Source organism: Sarcophilus harrisii, chromosome 1 (genome assembly GCF_902635505.1).
Source record: "Sarcophilus harrisii chromosome 1, mSarHar1.11, whole genome shotgun sequence".
Classification (NCBI taxonomy): domain Eukaryota; kingdom Metazoa; phylum Chordata; class Mammalia; order Dasyuromorphia; family Dasyuridae; genus Sarcophilus; species Sarcophilus harrisii.
In genome coordinates this window covers 669587524-669604815 of record NC_045426.1, presented here as the reverse complement: position 1 = coordinate 669604815, position 17292 = coordinate 669587524, and the positions used below count along the sequence as shown (strand labels likewise).

The window sequence follows — 17292 nt, the reverse complement described above, 5'->3', positions numbered from 1 at the left end:
CCTCGTTCTGCAGCTGGGGAAACCGAGGCAGGGGGCGGCGGCTCCGACCCCCTCGTTCTGCAGCTGGGGAAACCGAGGCAGGGGGGCGCCGGCTCCGACCCCCTCGTTCTGCAGCTGGGGAAACCGAGGCAGGGGGCGGCGGCTCCGACCCCCTCGTTCTGCAGCTGGGGAAACTGAGGCAGGGGGCGCCGGCTCCCACCCCCTCGTTCTGGGAAACCGAGGCAGGGGGCGCCGGCTCCCACCCCCTCGTTCTGCAGCTGGGGAAACCGAGGCCGCAGAGAGCCAGCGATCTGCCCGACGCCACGTCACTGAAGGCGGAGCAGAGCCAGACCCAGGCGCCGCGTGGGCGCGCGCCCCTGGCGGAGAGCTCTACCCCCAGACCTACAATTAACTTCTGACACTCCACGTGCGCGCTCGGGGCTGCGTGACCCGGCCACCTTGGCCACGGAGACTACATCTCCCGACGGCGCTTGCGCCCGTCTGTCCGCGCGCGGCCGCCGCGGCTCAGAGGACTACGACTCCCATGAGGCCAAGCGCGTCCGAGGAGCGCGTCCGTTCTCCGGGGCCGCTAGGACTACGTTTCCCAGGAGGCGGCGGCGGCGGCGGGGGCGTACGCGGCTGCCTGAAGGACCCCGGGGCAGTCCATGCCGCTGTGCTGCCGGCGGAGCAGGAGTCCGAGCTCGGGGAGCCCCCGCGCGCGCCGCCGCCGTCCGTGTCCCCGCCGGAGCCCCGCTGACCGCGGGCCCGCCCTGCCCGGCCGCCAGGATGCTGGAGGAGGCGGGCGAGGTGCTGGAGAACATGCTGAAGGCCTCGTGCTTGCCCCTCAGCTTCATCGTCTTTCTGCCGGCCGTGCTGCTGCTCGTGGCGCCGCCGCTGCCCGCCGCCGACGCGGCGCACGAGTTCACCGTCTACCGCATGCAGCAGTACGACCTGCAGGGCCAGGCTTACGGTGCGTCCCCAGGCCCCCGCCGCGCGGCCTCCCCGCCGCGACCCCGCTCCCCTCCCCGTGTGAATGGGCCCCGCCCCGCCCGCCGGGGCCTCGGACCCGGGCCTGGGGGCCGCTCCCCGCCGGGCCCCCTACCCCTCCCTCCCTCCCTCCCCGGCGCGCGCCCCCGGCCCGTTCCCTCGCGTCTCCTCTCTCCCGCGTTACAGTTGGGCACCTCCCCCTCCCCGGCCCCGGCGCTTGCCCCCCTCCGTGACCCTCCCCGTCCTGGAGCGGCCGGGAGCGCGGCCCCGACTCCCCGCCCCCCGACTCCCCGCCGCTGTGTGAGAGCGGGGGTCTCACGGCCTCCCCTTGCTCCGGAGCAGCCCCCAGAGCCCTGCTTTCTCCCCCTCCTCCTCCCCGGCCCTGCTGCGTTGGGGACTCTCCCTCCCCTGCCCAGCTGCCCCGACCTGTCCCCGCCGGAGCCAGCCCGGCCCCCTGACCCGCCTCGGGACTGCCTGCCCTGGGTCTGGGGGCCGGCCTGCCCCGCCCCCGGCTCCCGGGCCCGCGCCCCAAACTTTGCTCCCCTTCTCCCCGACCCGAGCCCAGCCTGAGCTCCCTTGGCCTCCCCTCGAGCTTCTGGGCCGGGCCCCGCCCCGGAGCCGGTGCCGGCCTGCCCTGCCTCCTTCCCCGGGCCCAAGGGGAGCCCCATTCTCCAGCCGGGCTCGTTTCCCTGGGTCTCCTCCTCGGGCTCGCCCTGCTCCCTTTGCTCAGGTTTCCTGCAGCCCACTTATCCCCCCGGCCCCTGCCATGGGGGTCGCCCTCCTTTCCCCACGGTTTCCGGCTCCCTCTCCCCAGGCCAGGCTCCGGGGGGCTTTGGAGGTGCTTGCTCCTTGCCTGGACTCCGGCTTTTCCCTGGGGGGGGCTCCCCCAGCGGGGCTGAATTGCTAGCATTGCTGCTTCTCTGGGGGGAGGGGAGGGGAGGAGAGGGGAGGGGAGGTGGGACAGCTGGCAGTGACAGGCTTTGGACCTGCCACAGGCGTGCCCAGCCTCCCGGCCCGGGCTGGAAGCTGCACGTGTGTCTGTCTGTCTCCCTCGGCTCCTCCAGCTGTTGTCTTGGGCCCCCGGGGATCCCCCCGGCCTCGAGCCCCTGGGCCCGGGCCTCACATTTCTGCTGCTGCCGCCATTGGGCGGTAATTTGACCTTGGCCGGTCTGCAGACGGCGGCCCCATGGCGGGGGGCGCTCCCGGGCCTTCCCTCGAGGCTGCGGGTTCGAGGCCACCGGGGCCTCCCCCCGGGACCTGAGTGCCACCCTCACTTCGGATGGAGAGGCTGAGGCCCAGGGGTCTCCTGCCCGGGGGAGGCCCAGCCTCGGTGGCCGCTGACCCGGGTAGTGGAGGAGGCGCAGGAGCTCCCCTGGGAGCCGGGTACATCCCTTAGCCTGCCGGGGCCTTCGGGCGGCTGCTTGACCTGGCCTGCTGAGGCCTCGGGGGGCGAGTCCTGGGACGGGGGACAAGTCCTGGGACGAAGGATGCCTGGAGCGGGGGCCGGGGCTCCGTCCCAGCTCTGCTGCTCGCTGCCTGGGTGCGCTCGGACAAGTCACTGACCCTCCGCTGGAGTGGTCGCGGGGGGTCCGACGTGCTGGCTTCTGAGGGCCCAGTCCAGGCCCCGTTAGAGCCCCCCATTCCCTCGTGTGTCCTTTGAACTAATCGGAGACTTCTCCCTGGCCGCTCCCGCTGTTGGGCTGGGCCCGCCTGAGGCCGCGGCCACTGCCGCGTTTGCTTTTGGGGCCTGGGGAGCCAAGGCTCGAGAGACCCGAGGAAAAGGCAGGCTGTTTTTCTGGGCTCTGCTTAATTGGGTCTCCTGGGAGACTCCACAGCCCCAGGCTGGGAACGGGGTCCTAAGCTTGGATTTGGTTTCCTCCCCTGGGACCAGGCTGGCTCCCTCCCAGCTTTTCTATGGCCTCTCTGGCTCTGTCTGCTTCCCTTCTTGTTCCTAATCAGCCCCTGGCCCCCACAGGCAGCCCACTCCCAATTAAATTCAGCAAACCCTCTTTGGGGAGGGCCTCCCAGTATGTACGGGCCCTCCGCGGCACAGGGACCCTCTTCTGCCCACCTGGGTCTCCGTGGCGCCCGCTTGGCCCGGAGATTTGCTCACTGACTGTCCCTGCTCTCCTTGTCCTCTGACCAGATAAGCCCCACAATGTGGGGCTGGGAGAATTTGGGGTGTGCTCGGAGAGGCCTCTGGGAAGGGGGTGCGGGTCTAAAGTCCCGGGCCCAGTGAGTGCTTCCTCTTTGTGCCCTCCCTGGGTGGCCCATGGGTCTCCTCTCTTGACTGAGTCGGAAGAAGAGGAAATGTTGAAAGGTGGTGCCCGGCCTGGGCCGCCCCAGGGGGGAGAGAGGCCCCAGCAATCTCGTTAGTGCAGTCCGGACCTAGAGTGGGCGCTGCTCCGGGCCTCCCCGGGCCAGGGCCTGGCTGTGTCTCCCTGAGGAGAGACGGGGCTTTGCTCCCTGAGGGACTTGCCAAGGTTGCGCTCCCTGCTGCCACCTTTCCCCCCATTCACCTCCTCCTCATTTCCAGGTCAGGCTATATTGCATCTTGGATTGCTGGGGTGTGGAGGCCAAGGTTCAGCTGCAGCTGAGTTTGAATAGACTGGAGCCGGCAGGTGAAGTGGGCAGGGACTAGGGCTGGGCTCTGAGTCAGAGACCCAGATTGAAATCTGTGTCCTGCCCTCCTGCGCTCCTGAGATTTTAGGCTCATCCTTTCCTCCAGCTGAGTCTCAGTTTCCCATTCATAAAATGGGACGATTAGACTTCTGAGAGACACAGAGTGGCCCTGAATGAGAGTTTTCTACCCCTGGTCCCTGAGGTGGCCCAAGGAGCTTGATGAGAAAAGTGTTCTGGTGCCGGCCCCTTCAGAGTGGCTTGGGGGGAAGATGGCGTTTCCAGCTAAGTAAGGGAGTTAAAGTTAGCGAGAGGCCATCTCCGAGGACTGGGAGCAGTCTCTCAGCCACTGGCTGAACGACCCAGGCAGGCTTTGCCCCTTGGTGGCTCTGAATCTGTTTCTCCATATGAAATGAGAAATTTCAGAAATTCTCTGTTACTATAAACTTGACAGAGTTTTTCTGTTTCTGAACACAAGTGGAAAGAGAAGATTGCATATAAAACTGCAGATCTTGGTGTAACGGCTTTAGTGAGTGATTATTCCCTTTTCTATGGCCCTGTAGAGGTGAGAAGAGCTGGGTTCAAATCCTGATTAGGCCCCATTGTGGCTGAGGGAGGTGACAGGATTGACTTGTGGGCCGGGCTCAGCAGGCGCTGGGTGGTATTTACAGATGGGGGATTTGGACGGTTGTCAGGGCAAGACAATGTCAGATCCCCTTTGCTTCTGGACTTCTATTTGTCTTTACTGTCATTGTGCCCAGAACATGGCTGGCTTCCCAATGAGCTGCTGGCAAATCCAGCTGACCAAATGCGAACAGTCTCTTTCCTCATGAACTCCTGTTGAAAAGCACCACATCATTTCCTCCTTTTCATCCCTTCCAAGTTCTTGCAATTAATATTTCATAGAATTGTTTTTGGGACTACTTTTCTCCAAGTGGAATGTTCCTTCCCACTGTCCCTGGGGTTTGCTGATGCTTGCTTGTTCTGTCTGTTGGGAGGTCAGCCGTTCTCTGCCGCTGGGGCTGGAGAGGTTTGTCCCGCACCCAGAGCGGCTGCCTGAGGCTGTCGGCGGCAGAGCATCCAAAGGGAACCTGGCCGAAAGCAGCTTTTTTCATGTTTGTTCCCTGGTGGAGAGTTAAAAGGATGTGTAGAGAAAGAGAGAATAATGATGGAGAATCCCACTTCTGTAGCCAGCACCCTTAACTGTTTTGCACATGGTAGTCACTTAAATGTTCTTAAATTGACTTCTTTTATTATCTCACACCCATCAGATTGACTAATAAGACAAAAAAAATGTTGAATGTTGGAGGAATTATGGGGAAACTGACATTGTTGGTGGAATTGTGAACTGATCCAGCCATTCTAGAGAGCAGTTTGGTACTTTGCCCAAAGGGCTATCAAACTGTGTGATCCACCACTGCCACGTCTATATCCTGAAGAGACATCCAAGTAGAGGGGAAAGGACCTGTTTGTACAAATATTTATAACAGCTTTTTGTGGTGGCTAAGAATTGGAAATTGAAAGGATGCTCATTAATTAGGGAAGGGCTAAACAAGCCGTGGTATATGAATGTAATGAAATATTGTTGTGCCTTAAGAAATGATAAGCAGGATGATTTCAGAAAAACCTGGAAAGACGTAATATGAACTGATACATAGTGAAATAAACAGACCTGGGAGAACATTTGTACACAGTAACAGCAAAGTTGTTGAGTGAAGAATTGTGAATGACTTACTGTTCTCAGCAATACAATGATCTGAGACGATCCCAGAGGACTAATAATGAAGCATACTATCCACCTCCAGAAAAAGAACTGATATTGACTCAATACAGAGCAAAGCATGCTATTTTTCCATTTCCATTTTTTCTTTTTATTTGAGGATTTTTGCGCAAAATGACTATTGCGGAAATGTTTTACACATGTATATTATCTATATCTGATTGCTTACCTCCTCAGGGAGAAGTAGGGGAGACAGGGAGGGATAGAATTTGGATCTCAAAAATAAAAATAAAAATTTTAAAACCTGTGGTGGGGGGAGGATTGACTTGCTTTATTGTTTTAAAATGTACAAAATTACCTTCTTCCACAATGGCCCCAGGAAGTACTGAATACAAGTATTACAGGGACTTAGATTGCTATTATTGATATTGATTAAAACATTTTTTTTAACAAGCATTATCTCTCTTTCCTCTTCCCCTCCTCCCCCCATATTTATTTTTATGAAAAACCCTTCATACGCATAGTCTGGGAAAAACAATGATCATGTCTGTATTTTAAAGTCCATCACTCTTTTGAAACTAGATGGGTCTCCTGTGTCATCTTAGTTCTATAGGTTAGTGGTTTATTGTTGAATTGATCTGGTCTCAAGTCTTTGAAAGTCATTTTTCTCTATAATATTGTTATATAAAATTCTCTAGTTCTGTTCTTTTTGCTTTGCACCAGTTTATAGAGATCTAATCAATTTTCCCTGAAACTGTCCCTTGGTTCTTTTGGCCCAATTGTATTCCATTTCATTCATATATCATAATTTATTTACCCATCTCCCAGTAGGAGAGCACCCTTTTAATTTCCAGTTTTGGAGTAGGGCTATAATAGTTATGTATATGTGGATCCTTTTCCTTTTTCTTTGATTTCTTTGGGATATAGACTTTGTAAATATTTTTGCTGGGTCAAAGAATATGCAGAATTGAATAAATTGGGGCAGTTCCAAATTGCTGTTCAGAATGGTTGGACCAGTTCAAGGCTCCAACAGTGTATTAGTGTGCCTGTTTTTTTGCAGTTCCTCCTTCTTTTATTATCTTTGTTAATCTGATAAATTTGAAGTGGCCTCTCAACCCTAAAATTTATTTTTTAACTTTATTTTTTAGCCCAAAGATTTAAACTCCTAATTCCCACATTCTTTCTAAAGTAAGTACACATCTCTATGAAATTAAGGGATTTGGAGTGAACAGTTTCTAAATTCCCTTCCAGTTCTAGTATTTTATGATTTAGTTGTATTGTTTAAAAGTTTTGAGAGACATAATTCTGGGTGATTAGTCAAATAATATCAGCATTTTAATGAAAGAGGTCAATGGCACTCTATTTCAAGACCATCATGGGACTTATATGCCCTTGGAAAAGTGGATGTTCACGAGAGAAGTGAATACTGCAGTGGGAAGTGGGCTCACTACCATGAGGGGCTGAGAGAGTCACTCTTGGACAAAGCAGAATTTCTACACCCACCCCCTGCTTTGGGCAATCTCACCAATTTATTCCCCACCCAAACCTGAGTAGGACAGGATGAGCTTCCCCACCTTAAGTTAAATTCCTTCCAAGTTTGGATGGAGTCTAACCAAGATGGAAGAGAATAAATTTTTATCTCATCAGTAATATCCTTCAAGAGACTGAATTCTGAAATGAGGACTATAGAAAAAGGGGGAATTCTGGATCTGCCCTCATGTATTATAATCAGCATAAAGGAATGTCATGATTGGAATTCAATAGAGGAGATTTAAATGGATAAGGGATCAAAGCCTGGAAAACTTTTTTTTAAATGGTTTTGGCCTTCCCTGTGTGTCTGCTCCCTCTCTGGGAGGAGGGAGTGAGAGTGAAGGACGGTGAATGCTGTTTAATGGTGGCTACAGCAATGGCTGTTAAATGGCTAGTTAATGGTTAATGGCTAGTTAAAGCCTAGAATAAAGGTGCTTAAAAGGCACCCCTGCCTTCCTTTGAAGTTGTGAAGAGGATGAACCTCTCCCGATTGGCCTCGGTGTTTAATAGCAACAGCTGGGGTGCCGGGACACCTCAAGTGATTTTATTTGGGCGTTTTTGCTTGTAGTGAACTATTGCCAGCTGCTTGTGTTAGCTTTGCCTTTGTCAGGCAAGTATAAGTCGGTGTTGAGGGCCCCAGGCTGGCCGGGGTGGGGCCCCTTTGCATTGTCCCTGGCTAGTCACGGTTCTAACCTCGTTCTCAGAGCAGCCGTAGCATGTCCAGGCGGAAGGATGCTTAGAAATCATGAAGTCCGACCGTCTATTACCGGGAAGGAAACGATTGGTCCTCGCCCTGGCCAGCAACGAGTTAAGTTGGGCTTTCCCATGGATGTCTCAAACTTGGCGTGTCCAAAACTGAACTCACTTTTTTCTTCCACTTTCTGAAAAAGCATGACTGGTCTTCTAGACTCCCAGGTGCGTAACCCTGGCATTAACTTCAGCTCTTTACACTACCTCACCCCATGGAGCCAATTAGTTGCTACATCTTGTCTTTTCTGCTTCCTGGGCTGTCTCTCCTTGTCTCCACTCCAACAGCCACTGCCTTAGTGGAGGCTCTCATCATTTCTCACCTGGGTTTGTACAGCAGCCTCCTAATTGGTCTCTCCACCTCAAGTCTCGCCCCGCTGCAGCCTCGTCCATGCATTGTAACCAGTGATTTTCTTTAAGCAGAGATTTGATCCCTTGACTCTCCTGAGTCAGCTCCAATGCCTTCTTACGGCCTCAGGGACCTGTGGTGGGTCAGTTTTTAGTCACGTCCAGTTCTCTGTGATCCTGTTTGGGATTGTCAGAAATAGTGGAGTGGTTTGCCATTTCCTTCTCCAGCTCATTTTACAGATGAGGAGTGTGGCTGAGGTTGGATTTGAACTCGGGAAGATGAGTCTCCTTGATTCCAAGCCCAGTGCTTTATTTTCTCGGCCATCTAGAAGCGTAAGGATCAAGTATAACCTTCATAGTTTTTAGAAGTGTATACAGCTTGGCCCCAACTTAATTAAAAATAAAAACAAGTTTTTTTCAGTTCCAAATTCTCCCTTCTCTATCTCTTTCCCCTGCTTATTGAGAAGACAAGAAATAGGATACCCATTATACACATGCAGTCATGCAAAATCTTTCTACATTAACCTGAAAAAAAAGGCAGAAAAATATATGAAGAGGAAAGTATTCTTTGGTCTGTTCTGAGTCCATGAGTTTTCAGTTTGGAAATGGATAACATTTTATATCATGAGTTCTTTGGAATTGTGTGGCTCGTGGTATTGATCAGCGTCACTAAGTCCTTCCGCAATGACCTGTATAATATTGTTGCTTCTGTATGCAGTGTGCGCCGGGCTTTTGCATGGGTTCCTACAGGTGAACAGAAGCAGGTGGTTCTGAAACCTCCCAACCTCCCCTTTCTGGTTTCTTGGACAGATTTCCTTTTCTTGGGGTCTGTCTTCCAGCCGGACTAGCCTTCCTTACCCAGGACTGTCCTCTCAGCCCCGGGCCTGAGAGCTGCCGCTCGGGCACCCCCTTCTGCATGGAGCTTCCCCGACCCCCATCCCCTTGTCTTTAGCTGTCGGGTATATACCTCCGGGGGGGGGTCCTGCCCCGTGAGAAGGTCTGTTCCCTGTCTCGGGGTGTGTCCTCCCTCCTGGGGCTCCCAGGGGGCCTGGCCTTTGGGAAGCCTGGGCTTGGAGGCCTCTGCAGCGGCTCCTCTGCTCCCTTCCCGCAGGCACCCGGAACGCAGTGCTCAACACGGAGGCCAGGACGGTGGAGGCGGACGTGCTGAGTCGCCGCTGTGTCATGATGCGGCTGGTGGACTTCTCCTATGAGCAGTACCAGAAGGCGCTGCGGCAGTCGGCGGGGGCCGTGGTCATCATCCTGCCCCGGGCCATGGCCGCTGTGCCCCAGGACGTCATCCGGGTGCGTATCGGGGCCCCAGGCTCTCAGGCCCATTAGGAACCAGCACATTGGGCTTCTGAAGGCCAAGGGTCACTCACCAGCCCGGGCAGTCTGGGCAGCAAGTCCTCATCCGCTCCCTGGTCTCAGTTTCCCCATCTATGAAGTGATGGAGTTGGACTGAGCGTCCTCCAGGGCTTGTAGCTGTTCCTTGCTTGGGGGCCGCCATTTTGTTCTCGATCCCTGTTCTTCCCGGCTCCTCTCTCCCCTTCCCGTCCCCCCAGCTTGGTGTTTCAGTGTCTCTGTGTGGATCCTTGTTCTCTTAGTGTGGTCAGTCGGCAGCAAGCAGGAAGTCGGTTAATTAATGTCTATTAAGTGTCTAATGTGGGGAGACACGTGGAAAGACAAAAGGCAGTCGCTGTGCTCCTCCATTCCCTCTTCCCCTTCACAGTCTGATGGGGAGATCCCATGCAAAGGGCTTGGGACCAGACATTGTGGTCATTGACAGAGAACGGGCTTTAGCTTTAGGGAGAATTGGGAAAAACTTGGGTAGAAGGTAGGACTCGAAGCTGGGACTTAAGGAAACCAGCAGCAGGAACAGGGAGGAAGAGAATTGAAGCTGGGGGCTGACCAGTGAAATTCCCGGACTCCGGAGACGGGGGTCTCCTTCAGGAACAGCCAGGAGGCCAGAGTCATGGGTTTGAGCAGAAGGGGCCAGGTTATAAAGGGCTTGGAACACCAAGTGGTCTCTGGAGGAGGCAGGGGGTTTAATCGAGTCTGGCCCGTGCTTGAGGAAAATCCCTTTAGTGGCTGTGGGGGTGAGTGCTGGCATAACTGGGGGGCTGGAGGACAGAGACGGAGCCTGGGGGCAGCACAGCCACCTCCCAGCCTTTACAAAGTCAGTGCAGGGCGGTTTCCAAGGGCGGTCCTGGGGCGGGACCTCCTGGAGGTCAGCCCTGGAGCTTTGGAGGAAACTAGGGGTTCTCTGAGATAGAGGAGGGAGGCTGCAAAATCCAGGTCTGGAGTGTGTGTGAGCGTGTGTGTGAGAGAGAGTGTGTGAGTGTGTGTATGTGTGTGTGTGTGAGTGTGAGTGAGAAGTGTGGAGAAGAAAGGGGGTTGTGTGCAGTAAGACAGGGAAGGCCAGAGGGGAGTGTGAGGGGACAGCGCAGTCTCAGAGTTTCCTGAGGCTAAAAAGAGCAGTGAAGTGCAAGGCCGAAGTGGGGTGAGTGGGGTGAACAGGGCCTCCCCAAAGCGTGGCGCCCTGCCCCCTCCCTGCCCCGCTTGGCCGGCACCTCCCTCTTCAGCAATGGAAACTCTGCATCTCACTTTGTCTTGGGCGCACGCCACCCCCACCCTTGCTCTGGCCCCCTCCCTTGGTCTTTCTCCCCCGTTAGAAGGGCAGCTCTCTAGGGCAGGACACCCACAGCCTCCACTCCTCCCCTGGCAGGGCCTGCCATTTCTCACTTGGAGCTCAAGCACTTACCTTTTTGTCTTTGTGCTAAGGGCTCCACCGCCTCCCTGTTTGAGATCCTCACCCCGGTAGCCTAGACCCCAAGCGCCCGGTCTTCGGGTCCCAGGACCTGTCCCAAGGCTGTTTTGAGGAATAAATGAGCGAACATGTGTCAGGTGAACTGCCACTTTTTTTTAAGGCCATAGAATTTCCCCCCCCCTCCCCCATGGTGCCCCTGGGGGACAGTGGGCAGACCCCTGGCTTGGGCAGACCTTAGTCCAGAGGTGGCCCCACCCACACGTCCTTGTCCCCGTGGTCAATCTGCCGCCCTGCCTCTGCCCCCCAGCCTGCCCAGGCGCAGCCGCACCTGGCCTCCCATCGGCCCCGCTCCCCTGCTCTGCTCCCCCCAAGGGGCTGTGGCTCCTGAGGAGGCCCTGAAGCGCCGGGGACTTGCAGAGAGCGTCAGGGGGACCTCCTCGGGGGCGGTCGCTCTTCCCGGGGGGCTCCCAGCCGCGGGGCTCAGGAGCCCGGCCAGGGTCTCCCTGGGCTTGTGCCATCGGGGATTCTGCGAGGGCCGGGGGCTCTGGGTGGTGGCAGTGTTTATGTCTGAGCGCCATCCCCTGGGCTCCCGAGCTCCCGAGAGCCTTCTTTGTCTTCCCAGTACTGAGCACACAGGAGGTGCTTAATAATTACTTGGGGATTTGCCGGAAGCCTCACAGTTCCCCACGAGGCCTAAGTGTGTACGTAAGTCGGCCTATAACTGAAATAAGGCCTAGAGACCAAAGCTGGCCACGGTCATGTGGCTGAAAGGGGAGGACTAGGACAAGAGGCGTGGGCCTCTGGCTGGAGCGTGGGCCCCCTGAGTGTCCTGGCCCCTCAGCACTTCCCACCCCCCACCCCCTCGTGCCCCCACATTCTGGAGCCTGCTTGTGGCGCCTCCACGGCCTCTGACAACTTGTAGCTCCCCCCTTTGGTGGGCTTGGAGGCTCTCAGATGGGGTCTACTCTGAGTCCCGGCTTTCCTTCTCTCCCTAGCAATTCATGGAGATTGAGCCCGAGATGCTGGCCATGGAGACCATCGTCCCTGTCTACTTTGCAGTGGAGGACGAGGCCTTGCTTTCCATCTACGAGCAGACCCAGGCCGCCTCGGCCTCCCAGGGCTCAGCCTCTGCAGCTGAAGGTGGGGGCTGTTCGGGCGGGGGTGACTTCAGGTTCCTGGTGTCTCTGTCCAGGGCATTTGGTCGTGGGGGGCGGGGGTGAAGGGGCTGCTCTCTCTTCAGCTCGTGTGGAAAGCGTCCATTTGGGGGATGGTCGGACATGTATTTATTCCAATTCTTCCCCCCTTCCATGACCCAACAATGGATCAACATTTCATCTCTAGTTGGGAAGAATTGTTAAAGTAACTTGGACTCCTGGATTTTATATTCACTATTAATTTTACTTATTTACTTAATCAGTCAGTACATTTTTAAAAAGTGACACCTTTTTATTTTATTCATTTTAGAAATTTCAGTTTTATTGATGGGTTGATGGCTTTTTTTTTTTTTTTTTTTAACATTAGTCTCTTTGGAGTCTTATAATCTTTTCCACATACACTCGCTGAACTGTCCCTCTGACAGCCCAGCCCCTTTTGGGTGACTCCGTACCCGAGGGCTGCCCCCTCCCCCCCATTTCTTTTCCTGGCCCCAGACCACTCCTCCCAGCTGCACTGTCCCACAGGTTTGGGGGCTTCTCTCGTTGATGGTAGGGGCTTTCCCGATTCTCACTCCCCCCACAGCTGCTCACATAGGAGCCTCCTTGCCTTCCCCCTCATTTGTTGTCCCTTGGCCACAGCGCCGTGTTCTGTTCTGTTCCTGGAGCACTTTGCTCAGCACTTCCCGGGCAGCGGCCCCCCTCTGGCTGCCCCCGAATGTGCAGAGGCAGCATTTTTCAGTGACTCTGTGTCTCGCCTCTCTAATTAAATGGCAGGAGCTCCTGTGGGAGGCCCATGTTGTCTGCGCCCTGCAGCCACGCGCACCCAGGAACCTCGCACCCATCTCTGGGATTGCTCGCCAGCTTCTGGCTGTGGGGGGGCCGATGGGGCCCCTTGCCACGTCTCCAGAAGAGTGGGCTCTGTGTGAGGGTCGGGGGCAGAGGCTGCTGGAGCAGAGGGGGAGGGAGGCCTCCCTGGCCAGCTGGGCAGGGGGCAGGTTCTGCTTCCTGGGAGGGGCTGGGAGAGGGGACCCGGGCGGAGAGGGGAGCACTGTGGCCTGACCATGCATCTCTTCTGCAGTGCTTCTGCACACCGCCACCGCCAATGGCTTCCAGATGGTGACGAGCGGGGCTCAGAGCAAGGCCGTGAGCGACTGGCTCATCACCAGTGTGGAGGTGAGTGCCCGAGGTGGGCCGGACCCGAGCCCGAGGAGCAGAGGGAGAGATGTAGAAAACGTCTTTTTTAAAAATCTTTTTTACTGATTTAACATTTCCTGATTTTTCCTGGTGTGTTTTTGCCCCCACTGGGAGCTGTCCCTTAAAAAGATGAGAAAAAAATTATGATGTCAGAGTTTCATTGAACTGAAAAGAGCCAATGCCACGGGCAGTGCCCCCACCCCCCACCACATGCCACCTCTTTGGAGGAGGTGGCGGCGGTGGCAGCTGTCAGGTTCCTTCTTCATTGACAGCTCTTTAATTTCCGGAGGGACGTCCCCTTGCCAGTCATCATCCTTTGGGTCCCCCTTCCCCAACCTCCCAGTTGCCAGGGGCGCGTGCCCAGGAAACGCGTAGCTTGTGACACAAAGATAAATCTGGTGCAGACATTGGAAGTGACCAGTCACTGCTGGGGCTCACTGGGCACAGATTCACAGAGAAGACTTGGACCCACGTCCCCTTCCTCAGGCTCCAAATGCTCCCCTTCCTCTGAGGGGCCCCTCCCTGCCCTATTCTGGTGTGGAGACGAATCTGGGCTTTTGGAGGCTCTTCAGGTGGAGGGGATGGGCTGGCGGAGGGGCCTCCGGTGGGGAGAAGCTGGCCTCTGCTCCCCCCTCCCCCCATCTCACGTTCCTCTTCTTTGCCATCGCCCTTAACGGCAGAGCCCGGAGATCAGAGGCTCGGACTTGCTGGGGCTGAAGGCTCCGTCAGGCCCTCCCCCGCGCGCTCTGCCTCGGCCTCCCAGGCCCGACAGCCAGGGAGCAGTGACCCTGCTGGGCATCCCTGCTCGGGCAGATCCGTGGGCCCCGGGGGGCGCTGCAGGTCTCTCTGGTCCCGGCTGTTACTGCGAGTGGGGCCCTTTGGGGGTGGGAACGAGCCCCTGGCCCCCAGCCCGGGGCCGGGCCGTCTGCGCCCTGGGATGGCTGAGCACTGCTTGGGGTTTGCAGCCAAGAAAAGACATGCAGGAATGACTTTCTGCTGCTGGAGACAGGGGCGGCCTCCTTTAAGCTCGGAGCCCGCTGCGGCTCTTCAGGGGTCTGTGCCCCTCCCTTGGCTGAGATCCTGCATGGGCCCTGAAGTGCAGCTTCACCTCGGAGCTTCCACAGCTGGGGTGCAGCTCCTCCTCGGTGGCCGTTTCCTCCTCCGAGTTTGGAGGCTTCCCCGGGCCGTGACCTGGGTGTGGGCCTGCCCCCGTCATTAGTGTATTGAGTAGCATGGTTCAGAGAAGAGCTCCCTTGGCAAGGGACCGCTCCAGGGGCTGTGCCAGGGGCGGGGCTGTGCCAGGGGCAGGGCACAGTGGGGGGTAAGGCTCCATGCTCCTGAGGGTGGTTCTTCTGCAGAGGCAGACCCTGCCTCAGGGAGTCTGGCTGCAGCCGGCGTTCCTGCTCCTCTCTCTGCACCAGGACACTTGGCTTTGTCCCCACTGCACCCCTCACGTCTGGGGCAGCCCGAGGGCTTGGGCTTAGTGACCTCAGAGGGGACGCCTGGCCCTGGGAGGATTCTAGGCTGGCTTAGTGGCCCTCAGGCACAGGGTTGGTTCTGGCATCCAGGCTCATCCTGCTTATAGAGAGTTCTTGAGGGGGCCACACAGAGAGGTGGGGAAGGCTGCGAGTGCCCGCTGTCCCCCCATCGGCTGCTGTCGGTTCCCCTCCACCCCCCTCCACAAGTTCCCGTGAGCCTGGGAGGTCCTGGAGGGCCCAGTGCCAGGCCCGGGGCCCGGTGACTCTCTGGAAACTTCCTGGCTCCTCCCAGTGACCTCGGGGGCCCCTCACAGAGGTGAAGCTCTCGGTCACAGTCAGGAGCAGAGCCGAGACGTGGGCCCAGGCCTGGGGGGGGGGGGGGGGGGGGGGGAGGGGGTGAGCCCAGGCTCTTTGGGCTGTTTCCTCGGTGCTGGCCTGGGCAGCTGTGAGAGGGGGTGGGATGCACTGAGCCTGCGGAGGAGGGCCACAGCTGGGTGGCACCGCAGGGCACAGGGCACCGGACCTGGATTCAAATCCAGCCTCCAACACATACTAGCTGCGTCACCCTGGCAAGTTCCTTAAGCCCTGCGACTTTCCCCCCCAGCTCCTAAATGAGGGTGACGACGACCCCAAAGGTTGTGTGAGGAGCAAGTGAGAGACTCTTTGGGAAGTTAGCATGGAGCCTGGTGGTGCGAGGCAGAGTGGGGGCAGCTTGGGGTGCGGGCCCCTGGTTCCAGGGGGAGCTCTGCCCTCCGCTGCTGACGGCCATTGTCTCCACAGGGCCGGCTGACAGGCCTGGGCGGAGAGGACCTTCCCACCATTGTCATCGTGGCGCACTACGACTCCTTCGGGGTGGCTCCGGTACGTGCCCCCGCTTTCTCCCCGGCGGCTTCTCCCTCAGGGAGGGCAGGGTGGGGGGCTGCACTCCAGGCCGACCCTAAGGCGCTGCCTCTGTTCTAGTGGCTCTCACATGGCGCCGACTCCAACGGCAGTGGGATCTCTGTGCTGCTGGAGCTGGCCAGGCTCTTCTCGAGACTCTACACCTACAAACGCACCCACGCGGGGTAAGTGGGCCCGAGGCTGCAGAAGCGCCTTCACGGGGAGCACGGGTGGTCACTGCCTGCTGCCCATGAGCTGTGGGGCTTAGTGCTGGTGGGGGCCGCAGCCAGGATGACCTCGGTCCCCCTCTTCCTCCTCTCCCGCCTTTCTCCTCTCCTTTTTTCTCTCTGCCCGCTCCTCTTCCTCCTCTCCCTGTTTTCCCCCCATTAAGGCAAGCCGGATTCCCTACTCTCCTGCTTCTAGCTCTTTTGCCTTCAAGTCTGCTCTTTCCCGACTCAAACCTAAAATCATAAATTCTCAGCACTGGAAAGGACCGTTGAGCTTATCTAATCCAGACTTGCACCCCATGTAGCAGTCTCCATGGCAACCTCCTTGACAGGTGGTCAGTGTCTGCTTGAATGCTTTTGGGGCTGAAACTTCCCTCCTTTTGGGAATTAGATAATGGGCAGGTCCCCTAGGAAGATGGGGCTTCCTAGGCTTGAGCTGAAAAGGCCTTTCCAACATTTCTCCTCCTCCTAGTGCTAGCTCTGGTCTTTGGACATCTCTTGCTTCACATCCAGGATGCTATGTTATTTCTACTACACCAAGCTGGTTATGTTCCCTTTTCAAACTTTACTCATGCATTCCCTTCCTTTCTCCATTAGCATATGATCTTCCTTTTACAAAATAATAATAAATATTTTTCAAAATATATGGAGATAGTTTTCAACATTTACCCTTGTAAAATCTTGTGTTCCACATTTTTCTCCCTCCCTTCCTCCTCTAGACAGCAAGTAATCTAATATAGGTTAAACATGTGCAATTCTTTTAAACATTTTTCCACATTTATCCTGCTGCACAAGAAAAAATCAGATCAAAAGGGAAAAAAATGAGAAAGAAAAAAGAAACAAGCAAACTCCCACAAAAAAGGTGAAAATGCTGTGTTGTGATCCCCATTCGGTCCCCACAGTTTTCTCTCTGGGGCAGATGGCCCTCTCCATCACAAGTCTTTTGAAATTGGCCTGAATCATCTCGCTATTGAGAAGAGCCACATCCATCAGAGTTATCACATGATCTTGTTGTTGCCGTGTACAGCATTCTCTTGGTTCTACTCCTATTCCTAAGGCCCAGTGTTGACAAGTATGTGTCACAGGAGCTAGGGGAGTCCTTAGAACACAGAATGTCAGGTCTGGGAGGGGCCTTAGACTGTTGTAGGTTTTGTGCCCTTGGCATGGGGCCTAGCTCCTGAGAGCTCCCCTTGTGTTGTTGGCTTAAGTTGGTGGAAGAATTACGGCTGTGTTCTTGTTCCCAGGACAGACTTCTCCCCAGCTGTGCGGGGCACTCGGAGATTCCCACTTCCCCAGCACCACAAAGGGTCCAAACTTTTCTACTTTCAAGGGCTTTCTTGGTGTCTGAATCTTGGATATTTTAGCACAAAATTCACAACAGTGGAAGAAACCTTTGAATTAGGAGGCAGTTACCCTGGTGTCAGAGTCAGGTCTGCTGTTAACTCATGTCATGACCTTTATCAGGTCATTTCCTCTCTGAGACTCAGTTTCTTCATCTGTAAAATAAGGCACTTGAATTAGATTACTTCTGAGTAATCTCTGAATGAGATTATTACTGAGGTTCCTCTTACTTGTGACTTTCTGGGTTCTAAGGGCCCTCCCAGCTCTGACCTCCTGGGTTCTAAGGGCCCTCCCAGCTCTGACCTCCTGGTTTCTAAGGGCC

The 17292-nt window shown here is 56.0% G+C and overlaps 1 protein-coding gene across 2 annotated transcripts in view; it reads left to right on the top strand.

The window, feature by feature from the left end:
- Positions 1–535: 535 nt before the first annotated feature.
- Positions 536–17292, top strand: part of NCLN (nicalin) — a 33914-nt gene continuing 17157 nt past the window's right edge. For both annotated transcript variants that reach the window (XM_031948246.1, XM_031948243.1), the window contains exons 1-6: positions 536–949; positions 9042–9232; positions 11693–11837; positions 12930–13024; positions 15304–15384; positions 15484–15587. In XM_031948246.1, the coding sequence (XP_031804106.1) occupies positions 766–949; positions 9042–9232; positions 11693–11837; positions 12930–13024; positions 15304–15384; positions 15484–15587 (800 nt within the window). In that variant the 5' untranslated portion in view covers positions 536–765. The remainder of the gene's footprint in view (positions 950–9041; positions 9233–11692; positions 11838–12929; positions 13025–15303; positions 15385–15483; positions 15588–17292) is intronic.